The sequence below is a fragment of the Juglans regia genome, chromosome 4 (genome assembly GCF_001411555.2).
Source record: "Juglans regia cultivar Chandler chromosome 4, Walnut 2.0, whole genome shotgun sequence".
Classification (NCBI taxonomy): Eukaryota; Viridiplantae; Streptophyta; class Magnoliopsida; order Fagales; family Juglandaceae; genus Juglans; species Juglans regia.
Window position 1 is genome coordinate 30,082,676 of NC_049904.1, and position 17,451 is coordinate 30,100,126.

Sequence of the window (17,451 nt, forward strand, 5' to 3'; positions counted from 1 at the left end):
TATTAAAATGTCAAATTTTTTATATGAATTTTAAATTTATTTATTTTTCTAAAAAAAATATATAGTACTTACGCACTATATTATTACAAATTTTTTTTTTTTTTTTTACGGTGAAAGACAAGTCTTAATATATACTTAACATTTAGCACTATCATAAAAATTTCTTAAGGCAATCATAAATGCTGTTGAGCCTATTTTATATGTATATTTATCTTCCAGTCTAAAACTTAAAAAATCAAACAGCAATTCAAATCCACTATGTCTCCATGCGTGTCTATTTTCAAAGAATGCAACATTTTTATAATGAAAATTAATGGCTTTGCAGATTTGGAAAGACTACTGAATAGTAAGGTCGAAAACGAAACATCCGAATAAGGAAAAGAGTAAAAATAGTGCAAGTGCATTTGATGGGATACCAAATATACATGGTAATAGGAGGAGACAAGGAAAATGTATGAGAATATGAAACTTTCGGTCAAATTATTTGTTGAGGATCAAGAGAAACTTGTAATCAATGCTTAAACAATATAGCTGGCCATGGTGGCCTTAAAAAAGTGTGACAAATCAAAGGGTAATGAAGAAACTATTTTCTGAATAATTTGTATTTACAAACATATATAGCCGAACGATTGAACAACTATTTCACCTCTAATGCATAGAACAAATTCTACCAAATTTGGGATGCTACACGCTCCTGGGACGGGGTCGACCCCTTAAGCACTTCGCCCCCGTATGGGCGGCGATGGGGTTTGCATCTCCGCAATCCGCACCCACTACCCTACTTTTAAAATATTTTCAATATATTTAGGGATTGTTTGGATTCATAGTCATTTTAACTTATTTCATCTAATATCATATAATTATTATAATTTATTGAAACTTTTAAACAAAATATAATAAATAATTAAATATTTTCAAATCTCAAAATAAAAATTATATTAATAAATTATATTTTATTAATATTTTATTAAATTTTTAAATTTTATTTAATTTCATCAGCTTAACTCACTGTACAAACTCTTCTTTAAAGTTTATAAAATTTGTACCTACATGACTTCTTCTAGAAAGTGCGGTATGACATATACACGGGGTTGGGCATGTGCATGTGCTTGGCAAAAGGTATAGACGAAGGGAAATGATAGACATACTATATTTTTTACAAATTTTTTTTTTATAATTATGATGAATGATTTTTTTGTAAAGTAATTTATAAAAATAATATTATTTTATAAAAATATTTTTATTCTAAAATTTAATTAAATAAAAGATTATAAAAAAACCTGTACATCTATCATTACTCATAAATAAATAAAGATGTCCTTTTTGCGTATGAAAGTGAGGTGAGGGAAGCTGACGTGCGGGATAGGAGGGACAGACAGTTGCGCCGGCGGGTCGGCGTGTTTTGCATAAAAAGATTCATTGCGGGTGGCGGGGGTGGGCCCATCCTTCCTCTCCCACAGAGAGAGAGAGAGCAGAGATGCGCCACGTTGCTCTTAAAAAACACAATTAAAAAGAAAAAGGCGACTTCCGAATAACAGGTAAGTTAGGTGTGGGCGGCTGCTCCATTTATTTAGTTTAAGTTGACTATTGCGTAACCTCTTGTCTCTTATCTATCCTCACGCGGCTTCCAGATTCGTGTTCTGCACGCTCAAACGGCGCGTGCGGTCCCGTCTGACGGGTGGTTTTAGGTCATTTCAGAGAGTTCGAGGTTATGGAATATTGTGGTTTAAAAGGAATGGAAAATAGATTGATTTGAAAAGGATAAGGTTAAAGGCAGTGTCTGTCGCGTCAGTCATACCCGCTAAAAGCCAGCCGTGTGTGGTATGTCAGTGTTCCACGTGATGAGAAGCTGTTCGCACGTTCCAGTCTCATCTTTTTTGGCGCACGAGTTTTGCATGATTCTATCCGATGGAATGTTTAGAAGACTATATAGAATAGAATAATAGGTTGTACTGGGCATTCATTTTCGTATATTATTTAAAAATTAATTTTTATCTAATTTTTTATATTTATTTTATTTTTAAAAAAATAATATATAATATTTGTATATTCTATAATTATAAATATTATTTTTCATATTATAATTTATATTCCCTCCTAAAATATAACAATATAATGATAAAATTTAAACGATTGCTCTGTTCCGTTACCTCTTTCTTTTTTGAAAAAAAAAAAAAACCTCTTATCTTTTTTAAATGATTTATAAATTATATAAATCTCAGCACTTCTTAAAAAATAGATAAATGCAATAAGGTTCACATAAACATAAAATTATGTTTTTAATAATAGCATCATTCTTTAAAAAAAAAAAAAAAAAAGGTAAGAAGAACTTGCATATCTTTAAAATCATGTCTAGCATTGCTATTCCTTTTTTCCTATTACATTAAACTACCATCATCATCGTCGTCGTCGTCATTATTATTATTATACATGTATTTGGAGAATTATGCCAGGTTATTTATTTTTCAAATATTTTGATGCTTAGATCAAAATAAGAGGTAATTAAAATTAAAAATAAAAATTTATGATTAGATTAATCTTAATAATTTAATGTTCGTGTTAACTAAAAGATAAGCGATACTTTTAAAGGAGTAAAGTTGGGATTTTCCCAAATATAGATGAGTTTAAAGTTGTCAACATTGTAAGGTAAAAATAAAGGATTTTTACTTTTTATGTCGCTGTGCCACCATTTAGATTATATGTTCATAAAGACAATTAAATCAGTAAGTTAAAATTTACTTTTGAATAAAAAGCTTATTTTCTAGTCTCTTTTTCAAAATTCTGAATTTTTTTAATTAAATGAAAAGCAAATGGTTAGGGATAATAAATTTATTGACAAGTAAATATTTTTTGAGGCATGTCATTTCAACGTTAATTTTACGATAAGTAATATTAGATATAATTTTAAAATGTATAATTTTTTTATAAAAATATAACTCTCATCAAGAAAAATGAATTTTTTATATTTTGTATGGTGTAATTCACTTTTTTTTTTTTATAAAATATTAGCTCAAATTTTGTGCATATAAGACTTATATATATCGTCAAAAGCACGTGGCTTGATTAATATAACCTACAAACTCCTCTCATACAATAATTAAAAAAAAAAATTGTATTATCATTTATCTTTTATTGAGGACCAAACATGTATAGACTGTCCCAATAAGATGGGCAACGAAATGCACTCGATCGCTGCCGAAAAGAACACGTACGAGTAGTGTGATATGCATTTACAATTGTACATATTTATTTGATTAATTTTTGTTAAATTTTATGATTTGCGGCGGCTATTGACACGTAGAAAAATAATTTTTTATTTTATAATTTTTTATTAATTACATTTAACATTTTCCAAGGCACAAAGGGTAGGCACATGAATTTCCCGGTTCCGGTTGTAGAAACGTCAACCGCCAAACTTGCGAAAGATTAGCGGTCTGTTTTCGTTTTGGTACAGAAATTATAATTCGGAGTTGGGTTGTTGTATGAGAGAGCGGACTTAGGGTGCCGGTGGCGATGGGGAGGGTGTTTCTGGTGGACCTTGATGGCAGGGCTTACCGATGCAAATTCTGTGAGAGCGCTCTTGCTCTCGTCGACCACGTCCTCTCTAGGGTACTACTCTCTCTCTCTCTCTCTCTCTACTTATTAAACACATGCACAGAAGTTTGTACCTTTGATCTGTGTTAAATATCTTACAATAGATCAAAACCTGAACAGAGGCATACTGTCAAACCATTTGATTTTGTTTTGGTAGTTTTAGACTGAAGGGTTTGTAGAGCCTTACTAGGTGCTAATTGGGTCTCTGAAACTTGGTTGAAAATGGGATAGTATTGGATTAATTACATGTTTTATATTTTGTTGAAATTTTTTAATTTTAATTTTGAGTTTGAATTATGTTTATGTGGAGCTGAGAAATTAAAAAAAAAAAAATTGTTTTGAAACGACTAGTTTAAGTTGTTTTGAAACGACTAGTTTAAGTTGTCTTCTGTTGTTAAACCAAACTTAACTAATCTCAAACCAGTCATTCATGAGACTTACTACTTATTCAATTTTTTATAAAAAAGTTAAACTCATCTTAACATACTTCATATATTTCAACTTAAAAAGTTAAACCTATCTCAATGAGACTCACAAAATACTACTCTCCACGACTCAACTCATCTCAACATTCAAATGTAATCTTAAATTATTCTGGATTACCAATGCATTGTTGTTTGCTCGCAAGTGTTTGAGACTTGAGTAGTGGTTACTGATATATTAAAAAAAAGTATTTGAGTAGTTTAATAATAAGAATGGAAAAATGGGACAAAATTAAGTGGTTACTGTCATAAAATCAATATACTATGTTTTCATTGGAGCTGGACTTGAGGATCCCCCTTGGTCGGCCTATTTCCCTATGCAATCGGCTTGTTTTATTCCCATTTTTTCTGCTTCTGCTCTTGGAACAGTTGTTGAGTTATTAGTAATTCATAGTTATTAGATACATAGCTTTTGTGGTTTGTCCTATCCACAGACACAAAGCAGAGATAGCAGAGAGACTAAGCCCCTTGGGACTGTTTAGCAGAGATTCTAGTTTTAATTATACTCCCAATTTTCCTTTATAGGACAAGGTTATGAGTCAGGACAGGTAATTAAGGGTAGTTGGGACTGAGGGAGAAATTTTGAAGCCTCGTTTGAGCATCAGAGCTAAAAGAGTTTCTCTTTCATTTTGCCTCTCAATGTTTGAGTTTTTTTAGGTATATTTTTAATTTCTTATTGATGTATATTTAAATGCTAATGAACATATTGTTTTTGAAATAAAATGCACAGAAGGGTATAATGTTTCTGACACTATAAAGAGGGTTAAGACAATCAAACCTGCTTTGGGATTGGAATGCAGGTTGTATCAGACCTGATTAGTGCCAACATTCTTTCCTATTTTTTGCCACTTCTAATCTCCATATCTGTCTCCTTTCTCCAGATTGTAGTTTTTATTTGGCATTTTACATTGTAGTGACTAATAAGAAAAGATATATATTCTACCTGACATTTTCCCAGGCATGTAGAAATAAATGGAGTGGTAGTTTTCCTTGGCAAGTAGTAGAAGTGTTAGCGCCCTCCGAAAAAAAAGAGAAATAATATTTATAGTCGTGAAATGCGCTTACGTACTTCACGACTGTATGTAGAATTACTCGAGAAAAAAAGAGAGGCAGAGACATTAAATTTTACTCCGGATGCTTCTCCAGTGACCCAGTCCAACTGTTTGCTCAGTTCGCTATATTTTCATAGAATTGAAAATGTGCTCCATACATTTATCTCTGCTCCCTTCTGCAATGAGGCTACCTGAAGTTCAAACGATATTGTTAGAAACAAATTCTCCAGTTTGAATGACTAGCTACATAAAGAACGGAAATATGTAACAATATGGGACTTTAGTGCTAATGATGGATGCAAATTACCTTTTGTTCATGGAATAAGTCTGATTTTTTCTTTTTTGCATATAGTCTCTGCTATTTTATTTCTGGAAAGCAAGTTAATTTGATATGCCTTGCTGTTCAGCAATCTGACTGACTCTAGCTTGTTGCTCTGTTATGTAATCAGTCTTTCAATTGCAATCATGGGAGGGCATACCTTATCAGCAATGTGTAAGTTATTTAGTGTTTGTTCTTTATCTACCTTAGACTTGATTTTCATGAGCCAGTTCCTGAGCAGTCTTTCTATTATGATGATCAGAATAACACCACATTAGGTTACCGTTGACATCTGCCATTGCTAAAGGGGGGTCGTTTTTTTCCTCACCAAATTTTACCCTTCTATAAATGCTTCCAAATCCAGTCTCATTATCCAAACATGATTCTACCTTCAAGTTAGCATGGCTCTCCAACTCTACCCCAAGTTGCATGCAACTGTGGTAATTTTGCAGATGCAAATCTTTCATGGGAATTGAGGAAATCTGAATGCATATATAGTCCTTCAAAATTTCTGACCTTTGGAAGTTTCATTCAGGGTAAATATAACACTTGGATCCCAAGAAGAGAGGCTGATGACTTCTGGTATGCATACTGTAGAAGATATCTTTTGCTGCTGCTGTGGGCAATATGTTGGTTGGAAATATATAAGCTTCCCTCTTTCAAGCTATATGGTCTTTTTAATAGAACTAAATGACCTTCTTCTTCAAAGTCAACCACCATGGAACATTTGGATTGTTTCACCATACATTGTGTGTGTGTGTGTGTGTGTCCCCTTTTTTTTCAAGCTTTTCAATGGAAGTTTTCCAACTTCACAAGCTGAAAAGTATTATTTTTTTTAATATTAAAAGCTTAGATGCGAAATGGTGGGATGGATACTGATGTTAAATTCCATTTAGGTGGAAGTAAGTGACAAGAACCAAAAATACAAGGAAGGAAAGTTTGTTCTTGAAAGGTAGAATTTCTAAATTTCTTTGCATATCTATCAAGTTCTACATATAAACAAAATACCTGCTCATACATTTAACAGATGGAGGATCATTGAAGAGGCCACCGAGGGATTCAATTCGGATGCCCGCCCTGTTTCAAGTGACCCAGAAAATCCTTAGAAAGTTATTTTATTATTAATATTATTATTATTATTACTACTACTAAAAAAAACCAAATAATTAAACTATAGAGTAGATATTGCCAGAGTCTCATTGCTAGATTCAAGTCATGACAATGCTAGATCTTCTTGTATTTATGTCCTAGCTAGTTATTTTAATGATTTTATCTTAAGAGTTATAGACAACATATCTTCAAACACAGGTCCTAATGTTCAAATCTCGATCACTAGGGACCTTTTCTTGTTATCCCACTTATTATGTGTTTGGAAGATGAATCCAACTAAACTCATTTCAAACAAATTATTGATGAGACTCACTGCTTTTTCAATTTTTCCTAAAAAAGTTAAACTCATTTCAACTTAAAAAAGTTAAATTCATCTCAATGGAACCAATAAAATACTATTATTCACAGTTTAATTCAATTCATTTTAACATCCAAACACAGTCTAAAGGTCAAATTATTAGGCCTACGCACCCTAACGTACCACGGTACCATTCTTTTGGGTCACCAAAACTTATCCTACCATATTTATTATTTGAGCAGTAAACAATGGGAAATCTTAGGTACTCTCTCAAGTCATTAGGCGGCTAATACCAATAATTTAAGGTGAATTCATATTTAGATTCGACTCCAAGATCTAGTACTTGTTGAACCACTTGACAATAATCTGAAGACTATTGACCCACCACCCTTGATAATAATATTTATTGTACGAAGTTAATACCAAATGGGTGGTTATTAAAAGACCGGACCTTTGAGTACAGTTTATTCCATAGGATTCGTAGATGTAAGAATAATGGGATTTGATGAATTTTCCTTAATCCCAACCCCATCATATATGCACACGAATATCCTATCTAGCCTATATATGGGACGGTCTGGACCACAGTTTATTTCAGTACTATCCTAACCAAAAAAAGTATGTGGACGGATGCCATATCACCTCTCGTTTTCTGAATTTTATTTTTATATAATCTCTTCTTCGTGATCGTAGTATTTTTCGTTCTCTTTATTTTTATTCACAAATAATAATTGAGTTTGACGAATTGTACTTGTGGAGCTTAAGAACTTCTTCAGAACTTGGTTTTCTTTTCTGGGGCTTCATTATTTATTTTTATTAACTTTGTTTGGATCCAATTGAAATTTATCCAATACCAGAAGCTTTGTATCTGTCTGGCTGTCTCCAACCAGTTCTTATTAATACAGTTACAGTTTTTTTTTTTCTTAAAATGAACATAAGAATTCGATGCGTTTATATATACTAGCGGTTGGGCAATGTGCCCGGTTGAAAAATAACTTATTTTATAAAATATAAATATGTTTTGGGTTAAAAAAAAAAAAAACGTAATCATAAGTAAAATAAATAATATATAGAGAATTTTTTATGAACTCAATTTCTGCACCTAACAAGTGAAAAGAGATGTGGAAAATTTTTGTGATAGTGATAGTACTTCACTGCATAAATCGAAGCAATCCAACCGAAGAAAAAAAAATGAGAAGTGGTAAAATGAAGGGTTGAATTTAAATCTTAAAAATTTTAATGCACCAGCAGCAGTCTCGTCCTTCAAAAAACAACACACGTAGACATCATATCTTTAGATATGATTTGGATCGATGTATTAATAGTAGTGACATGGTTTGTGAATAGTAATATATAAAATTATTTGGATTAAGATGTTTTATTTGATTTTAGAAAATGAGAGAAAAAAAGTTAAAATAAAAATATTATAAAAGTTAAAATATTATTAGAATATAATTTTTTAATGTAGTTATTGTTTTAAAATTTAAAAAATTTATATTTAAGAAAATTGTAATGATTAGATTAACAAATTAAAAAATATTTTATATTTAAAAAATATTTTAAAAAATATATAAAAGTTTCTGAAAACCTAAGAATCTATTAATCTCTTCCTCGAACTCAATAATTTTGTTGGGGAAGAGATAGATTGTCAATTCCTTCCTGACCCAATGATGTTGTAAATTTTTTATTTTTTTAAAAATGTTTATGATGATTAAAAAAATACATGAAAAAAAGAAAAGAAAAATAAAAAAATAAAATACACATTCATGACATATTTTCAGGTTACTTTTTTATTAGTTGTAGCAGTTCTCTTTAGTTAATTAAAAATATTATTATATTTAAATTATATTAAAACTCTAATTATTTATATAGTTATACTTTTTAAAAAATATTTAACAAAATTTCATTATTTAGTTAATGATGAAATATTAGTATTTTATAAATGGTTTGGTTATTTTGAAATTAGTGGTACTTGTGTAAAATCCAGTATGGCGTAAGATTTTCTAATTGATAAAAAAAAGCATGTTTGCCACATCTGTCAAATTGAACAAAAAAATAAAGTGTAATTTCAAATATTAAAATAGTCTAATGTATAAGAATAAAATTATTATTTATTTATGTTCATCATTTATTATGAAATTTAAATTATATTAAAAATTCAAATTAATTAGATAGTTTTTTTCTTTTAAAAATGTACAGTAAAATTTTATCATTTATTTAATGATAAAAAATTAGTATTTTATAAATTAAAGTTGATTTTTAGTGTATGATATAATAAACAGTAATAGGATATGCGAAAAAAACATGCGAAAAAAAAAAAAAACAGCTTCTTTATTGATCATTTAAAACTTAAAAATTAATATTTTTTTCACTTTTTCTTTCTTCCTCTCTCTCATTCCCTACGCACGATTGTGGTATTACGTCGCACATTGACATTCATACGGACAAAAAAAAAAAAAAAAATTACCGTTTATCATACTGTCGATGAATAGTAATAAGATATGAAAAAAAAAATTGATTTAGATTTACTGTTCATGATGAACAGTAATGAACAATAATGTTATAGGCGTTTTTAAATAATAGACAGATATATATAATGTGTAAGTGTTGTGTAATTATTTAAAAAAAATAAATATAAATATATGTGAAAAAAATTAGTTTTTTAATAATAATATATTTTTTTTAAACGATTGACTTACGCACTTCATTATTCTACGTATTATTATTATTCATTTTGTAGAGAGGCCAAAAAAATAAAAAAGCAGATGGTGACAAGCAAGACTTGGGAAGAGAGAGAGACCCCTCAATAATGAGACTGCTGCTTCTGCCACGTATATCCTGCAGTCTGCAGTGCTTTCACACATTCATTATGCACGATGATGATGGCTGTAAGATACATCCATGCACCATGATGATTGATTGTCACGACACCATGTCCAATGCATGCGCCATAAAAGTACTGGTCCCGTATACACATTCGTCACCGAACTTAACGGTGCTGTTTAACTTTAAGAGCAATGCTAGGTATAATTTTTTAAGTAGAGACTGTATATGTAGGTTTAGGTTATTTTAACTTTAAAATTTTATAAAATTATAAAATTATTTTTTTTAAAATAATATTTTTTTTTATTTAAATATGTGCCTGCATATACAGTCTCTACTTTAAGACTGTAAATAGAATTTCTCTAACCTTAAAGAGCTTGATTGGACCAACACGACTTCGAGAACGACGTCGGAGCGTAGCCGCCGTCACCGACAAGTGTGACGGCAAGTATCTGTACCAAAAACGACACCAACATGCAACCACCACGTAATTTTCTTTTTCGTTTTTTTTTCCTCCGTAATGTTGTCGTGTAACGTTAGACCGCCGTGACGCCTCTGCTGCCGACAAGAATCGATCGTGGGTGGGCCCCACTCCAAAGCCTGACCAGCAGCACAGTTTCGCCACGTGCAACCCATGGGTCCCAGTCCAGCATCGCACGACAAATTTAAATTAATTAAAGAGCAATGTAAAATGTCACGCATTGAGGGCATAATTGCTCTTGCATTAAGAGTTTTAAAAAGTATTTAATTAGCTTTAAAATCTCTTTAACGAAAAAAAATTAAATTATTTAAGTGTTATATATTAAAATATTTTATAATTTTAAATAAATTAAAAAGTATGTTCTTCACTTGTATTTTTTTCGAATAATGTAAAACGTAATTTAAATTTTAAAAATATTAAAAATAGTAAAAAATATCTATATAATTTTAAGATAATTATAATTTTAAAATTTTTAAGAATATGATTATAATTTAAAAAATAATCAAATGTTCGGCTTTTAGAAAGTATTTTTTTAAATTTATTTTTAAATAAATATAATATATTTAAAACTACTTTAAATACATCGTTTTCAAACAATAAATATTTTTTAATGGTACAGCTTATTACTTAAACTAGACCTAAATTTTTCAGTGCAATCCAAACATCCACCGACTTTTATAAATCTATAAACAAAATGGAGAGGGAGAGTGGGACCACAGGGTCAAATCGATCGTTGTGAGAGGTGAACAGACGACCGGCAAGTTGCAGGTGCCAGCAGCCCTAATGATGCGAGCAGAAGCAGCAGTGACGCAAGTATTAGGTGAAGTTGTAAGAAAACAGGCCAGAGAGGCAGTTTACGTGTGTGGGTGTTCGTTCTGCTTCTTTCTATCTCTATTTTTATATTATAATTTATTCACTGCTTTTATTCCCTCACCCTCCACGTTTTTTACATAAAAATTAAAATGACTGCATGCGAGCTTCCCTCGCTAAAATAAGATATATAAAGAATAAGGTGAGATATAGAGCAGATTTAGATTGATAGTTGAATTAAGTTGATTTTATTATTAATTATTATTAACAAAATTTAATTTAATTATTTATAAACTATTTCAATTCATCTTATTTTTCGATCATAACAAAGTCAAAATCATACAAATGTAGCATATTTTTTAAAAAAAAATTAAGATTTATTATTAAAAAATTAATTTTTATATAATTTTTATATTTATTTTTAAAAAAAATGTGTAACACTTATACACTTTACAACAATAAATATCTATCATATATAAATAAATAAATATAATAGCAACATGAAAGATAAGATTCACTTGAGATATATATATACTTTATTTTAACAAATTCTTGAGTTTCGATATTCAGCAACAATATTACGTTATATCTCTCTTCCTGCTCTGCATAAACCCCCTCGAAAACTTTTATAGAATTTTTATTATTGATAAATCTGGTTTCGTAACGTAATATATATAGACTTGATTTTTATAAATAATTATTGCTTTCATTGCTCATATATTGTTTAGTATATAATTGTTTTGAAAATCTTGGTTAGGGACTTCTTTAATTCCTAAATTTGTTTGTAATATGGTATTCATATGTTTTAAGTGAAGATTATTAATAAAAGTAGGGAATTAGAGTAGCGACGTCCTTTAAAAAAAGAAAACGTAATGACCATGCTATCTATAATGATCTCAATTACCTTTTATGATATATAGTATTAATTTTTTAATAAATATTATAATCTCACAGCTTGCTGGTACGCTTCCAAGAGATTTCTCAACGGCAGACTTCCAAGAGATTTCTCAATGGCAGATCTGGTTGACAACGCTTAAAAATAAAATAAATATTATAATCTCACTTGCATGGTATGCTTCCAAGATATTTCTCAATGGCAGATGTTGTTGACAACGCTTAAAAATAAAATCCGCAGTGGGCGCAGGCTAAAATGGAATATAAGCGCATATATATATATATATATATATATATATATATATATTAATATGAAAATCCTATCCCACATACAAACGCCACCGATATTGGTAGCCACCGATTATGTGTTTTATTTATTTATTTAGTGATTAAGGAAGTATTTTTAAATGTTGTGATTTTTTTAAAATATTTAAAGATATAAAAAAATATATGAAAATAAAAATAAATAGATTATTCGCTGGCCACCATCAGTCATTTTTGTTTGTTGTTGTAATCACTTTTTTAATCATAAAGTAAAAAAAAATTAAAAATAAACTTAAATACATGAGCGGTTAAAATGAGAGGGCAAACTTAAGTAGCATACTAACATTTTTCATATATATATATATACACACATGTATGCTATAGATATAATTATTTGAAATGAAAGTTTATATTTAAGCTAAGGAGTCATGATGGGAGGGGAGACTTTCGCTTGTCGTTTTAATAAAAGACATGTTTACGTCCAAAGTCCAAACATTAAATCAAGGCAATGTCCTTGACATCACATATAGAATATAATAGAATACTAGAGTACTAGCACTATATATATATATATATATATATATATATATATATATATAAGAATAAACAAATCTAAATGAAAGAATGAACATTTGCTTTTGCTTTATTTGAAAACGACACTAAATTAAGTTTAGAATATTGGGATTCTGATTTTATATAATTCTGTATTTTGTATTTGTAACAGCCGCCGTCTTAACAGGAAACATTAATATTTATTTCCATCTTCACCCATCTCATCCACTGTTATCTTTATCCAAAAGAACGTTGCTGATTGATTAAGCTAATAAATTAACATCAAACGGATGACATAAGCCATATAAAGATATATAATATATAATATTACCCAAAGTTTGTTCCTTTGTTTACTTTCATATGTTAGCCGCCTACACTAATTCAACTTCCTAAAATTCGTGTTTCATGACTTCTTAGGTTCGTCATATATATATAAATATATATATATATATATTTATATATCCTTCATAACTAGCTAGTTTGAGATTACTAGATCGAGAAAAATGTTAAAAATGGCATAAAAAAAATAATAGTAATTTATATAATTAGTAATGAATCATTATCAAGATATCATCATGTTCGGAGATTTAAGTTGAATTTTTATTGAGAGGTTTAAGGGTACGGTATGCGTGTGTGTCAAAACGTGCTATTACATGCTATTACATTATTTCTTTTATCATTATCCTTTCAGCTGGCCTCTTCTAATAGGATATTAAAAAGTTCAAAAATTATTTATTATTTATCATTGACCATTTGATGTCATAGGTGAGTGAATGGTAATTAAGAGGTGAATAGGATTTATTAGGCCTAGTTTTTTTTTTAATGTTTTGATATATATTTTTTTGAATGTTTTGAAAACATGGCATTTAACAACGATCCGAGAGTTGACACTCTTTGCAATTGCCTAATCCGTTTTTCCATCCATATCTAAATTATCTAGACATAATTAACATTAATATAATGTAGTTGTGCGTATAGTACATACATACACAAATATATATATATATATATATATATTCAAGAGTTAGGATTTCTAGCTCATAGTAGATAGTACACATGAGATATGAAAGGTACATTTTAATTAGAAACAATGAATGACTAGTAAAAGTTAAAAATATGTACGCAAATTATATTATAGGTGTCAAATAAATTATATTATCAATGGTTCGATCCATCCTTCTGATGCACCTAACAAAATAATTACCATCCTACCGAAGTTTATGTATATTTACATATATAGACATACAACTGGCATGTAAGATCTACAGTACCCAACTTTCATTAACATAGACTGATGGGTGTAATTAACTTATAGAGAAATACTACTTTAACCACAAAATAATTACACAAAAATAAATTTACAAACTGATATGGATTAATGCAGTAAGTCAGATTGTAAAGTTACTTTAATGTAAAGTAGATCTAATGCATCATGTGAAGCTGCATCAGTTTATGAGTTTTCTTTTGTGTAATCTTTTTGTATCTGTAGTAGTTATCTAACTTATAAGAAGAATACTAAAATTGACAGATTCTTGCATGCCTCGGTATGTATTAAAGCTGACCCATCTCTCATGCAATTAATGATCCAAATCTTGATTAATCATTTTTTTGTGAATTCTAATGTAAAAATTAATTGAAAAAAGGTACAACCCGGAAACTCTGGTTCCGAATTTTTAAACTCAGTTTCATCCAAATTTTGATCCAGGTCTTATCGAGACTGGATTTCGGTCCAGATTTGAAACTAAAGTTTCGGTCTCAGTATACTCGCGGAATTCTCGAGCCGGAGCCCAGATGAATAGTACTAAGATTTATATATTCTTACGAGTGGTAGGTGGTGGTTGGCCGTGCTGGCCTAAGGGTTATACTATGTAGAAAAATAGAGAATATATATTATATATAAGTAGTTACTACATGTGATCTACCATTATTTTTAATTTGATAGTCCATTAAAAAAATAGTACAATGTACAACAAAACAAAACATGTCTAGATTGGGGTAATATAGAAGTTAACAAAGATGAAATGATAAATTAGGTTGATATTTTAGAAGTAGGTATTGTCTTGTACTTTAAGTCATTGAGTGAATTAAATAAAGAACAAAATTTCACTTTAAATTTTCGTGTCATTTTCTTGGATCCAGTTTCTTGCACTTTTTTGTTTCATTTTAACATATGATAAGTCCATTTTTGTATTATGATTACTATATTTATTTAAAAACAAATTCCCTTAACGATTTAAAAGACATGAAAATATGGCAATTAGAATAGGCAACATCATGAGTTTTTGGACTTTGAGATTCCCTTTGATTGGAAGTTGGACTGAAACTTACATACAAATTAAGGATGAAATATAAGAGTCTCCCCTTTCTTTCTAATGAAATTGGACGTACATGTTTGAGGAAGTATACCTAAATTGGGACTACAGATTCCAAGAAGACGGAAAAGAGGACCGGAGGGGCAAAAAAACAGGAAGTAAAAGCCGGCAGAAAGCCCGAAACATGAACAATGCGCCCTATTTCCTATCAAGGACAAGGAATAACGTCGTCGAAACAACCACCAAACTTATCCCAAAACTTTCTTAAAAAAAAAGTAAAAATAATAAAATATTATCGTAGGGCCCGACCTAAGTAGCAGTATGCCCGTAATCTCCCATACAAAATCGATTTTTTTTTTTTGGTAGTATTTTTCTAATCCTACAATCATTTAGCTGGCGCGTGCTAATATACGTACGAGAGCATGGGTCAACTGCTCTGGTAGTTTATTACGAGATCATATAGGAATGCCTGAACGAGAATCCTTCATTATCATCGTTTGATTCGGTTTGCGGTCGGTGGGAAAAACCGAACGTATCAACCATCGGACCGACAAACGTTTCGCCGATGACATATTAGCGTTAAAAACAAAAAACAAAAAAAAGACCAACTTTCTAGAATAAGAAGATAATCGGAACAAAACAGAAGTGGAACGTCGTGTTTCTTGGAAACAAAAACAAAAAAACATATACTTACTGATCATATATTCACATATCCCTTTTCATTTCTTCGTAAATTTTCCTTTCGGTTGCTACCTCTCAAAGTCTAAACACAGAGCTAGAAAAGGGGGACTAGTCGCTGGTATTGTATGGATCAGAGGAAAACCAGAAGCTAGGAATGAAAAAACTCGGAGATATCTAAGTCATGCATGAGAGAAGCACAACAGTCCTCTTGAGTACTGAAGAAGAAAAAGAAACCTAGGGCCCTAGACAGCTCTCGCGCATTCCTTCAAAGCCACAACGGAGGAGGCTCGTTCAAATCAACGGGCAAACCGCGGCGTACGAGTCCAAGAAAAGACGCCGTGGCAGAGCTCTCCGGCAACGGAGCTACGCCCGCGGCGACAGTAACAAGAGCTTCTCGCCTATGCGGAGATGAAGAGTCCAACTGTACGCCGCCGCTCATGTCGTTGAGGACATGGCCGGGCTGCAAGAACTCACCGAGGGCGAGACGACCGGATTGGGAGTTCCAGTGGCCAGGGGAGGGGAGGTTGAGGTCGAGGGGGAGGCCCGCGGTGACCGGAGCAGGGAAGTTGGTCTTGGCCTTGGCTCCACGGAGGGAGCGAGCGGCGCCATCATATGCGAGAGCAGCTTCTACGGGGGTGTCGAATGTACCCAACCAAACCCTGGTCTTCTTCCACGGATCACGTATCTCAGCAGCGTAGCGACCCCATGGCCTCTTGCGTACCCCTCTATAATGTCCCTCACGAGCGGACGCCATGAGAAACGGATAAAAGCTTCACACAAACACACAGAGACACGAGAAGGAAGAGGGGAGAGAGAGAGAGAGGGGGGGTGGGTTTTGGTGTTTTAGGAGATTAAACGGAGAGGGACCCACTTAAGTCTCCCGTAATCGTCGGCTGGACAACATGACCTCTCGCTTATATAAGCAAAGAATCGGCCCTGCTCTTGCGTTACTCGCATTGATAATCTCCCCCGTTCTGTATATATAATTTATATAGAAAAATTCTTTTCTTAATCCTTATATATTACACATCATTTTTTTTTATAATTTTTTTCTCTTATCAAATATATATTATATGGATTATAAATAAAAAAGTTTAATTATTTTAAAAAAATAAAATTAAAAGAAATATTAAAAAAAATTATGATGGGTAATGTATAACCTGGTATTATATATGCGCCGTCGGATAGTAACTCGACTCGCACACCTTGACAAGAGAATGATCGGACGGCTGAGAAGGTGGGAGAAGGAACTCGTGGAAAACAGGGAGAGAAAAGAAAAGAGGGGGAAAAGGGCGTGGGACCATGAAAGCACAGAGCCGCCGCCTGATAAGACGTGTGCGCTAGGCAGGAAGGGGCCGGGTGGGAGTAGGGCCATGAGAAGATCCTGATGGAAATTTGTGTGAAAGAGAGAGAGGGTTTTGAGCATTGACGTCAGCCCTATCCGATTTTGTACGGCGCATGCATTCGTTACTTTTCTTTATTAAAAGAAATAAGCGGTGGAGCTGAAGTCAATAGGGGATGATCCTGGATGAGATTTGGGGGGATGTGTTGGGGGATTATAATTTAGAGATGGGAGGGCGTGTCAGAGAGTCGCCACGTGGAAGGTAGATAGTAGGTGTCTGAGTTGCAGGGGACAGGGCGAGTTATGGGGGAAGCTGAGTTATAGTTGGCGTGTTTGACTCGGTTGGATGCAGCTAGGGACTACTGATCAGGGAAGAGTACCTGGGAATGACTGAAATTAATTTTACGGGGAATAGTGGGTAGAGGTGGTGGTGGTCC

General features: G+C 31.8%; 2 protein-coding genes across 3 annotated transcripts; one reads left to right on the plus strand and one right to left on the minus strand.

Annotated features, from left to right (window-relative positions):
* The first annotated feature begins 3,346 nt into the window (after positions 1 to 3,346).
* LOC108983242 (protein yippee-like At5g53940) lies at positions 3,347 to 6,881 on the plus strand. 2 transcript variants are annotated; one of them, XM_018954823.2, is made up of 5 exons: positions 3,347 to 3,609; positions 5,578 to 5,621; positions 5,983 to 6,091; positions 6,344 to 6,399; positions 6,475 to 6,881. In XM_018954823.2, exons 1-5 carry the CDS (start codon positions 3,514 to 3,516, stop codon positions 6,551 to 6,553), a joined length of 384 nt encoding a protein of 127 aa, XP_018810368.1. In that variant the 5' UTR covers positions 3,347 to 3,513; the 3' UTR covers positions 6,554 to 6,881. The 2 variants fall into 2 exon arrangements, 1 of the variants encoding a protein (XP_018810368.1); XR_004801322.1 differs by having other exon boundaries at positions 3,363 to 3,609; positions 5,983 to 6,029; positions 6,475 to 6,799.
* Positions 6,882 to 15,633: 8,752 nt separating this feature from the next.
* LOC108983244 (ethylene-responsive transcription factor 12-like) lies at positions 15,634 to 16,559 on the minus strand. The gene has a single exon (XM_035689728.1). It carries the CDS (start codon positions 16,424 to 16,426, stop codon positions 15,938 to 15,940), a length of 489 nt encoding a protein of 162 aa, XP_035545621.1. The 5' UTR covers positions 16,427 to 16,559; the 3' UTR covers positions 15,634 to 15,937.
* Positions 16,560 to 17,451: the final 892 nt, after the last annotated feature.

Excerpts from the sequence above, each read along its gene's own strand:
- LOC108983242 (XM_018954823.2), top strand. The coding sequence starts at position 3,514 with ATGGGGAGGGTGTTTCTGGTGGACCTTGATGGCAGGGCTTACCGATGC. Across the intron at positions 3,610-5,577 it reads TCGACCACGTCCTCTCTAGG|TCTTTCAATTGCAATCATGG; the intron begins GTACTACTCTCT and ends TTATGTAATCAG. Across the intron at positions 6,092-6,343 it reads AATATGTTGGTTGGAAATAT|GTGGAAGTAAGTGACAAGAA; the intron begins ATAAGCTTCCCT and ends AATTCCATTTAG.
- LOC108983244 (XM_035689728.1), bottom strand. The coding sequence starts at position 16,426 with ATGGCGTCCGCTCGTGAGGGACATTATAGAGGGGTACGCAAGAGGCCA.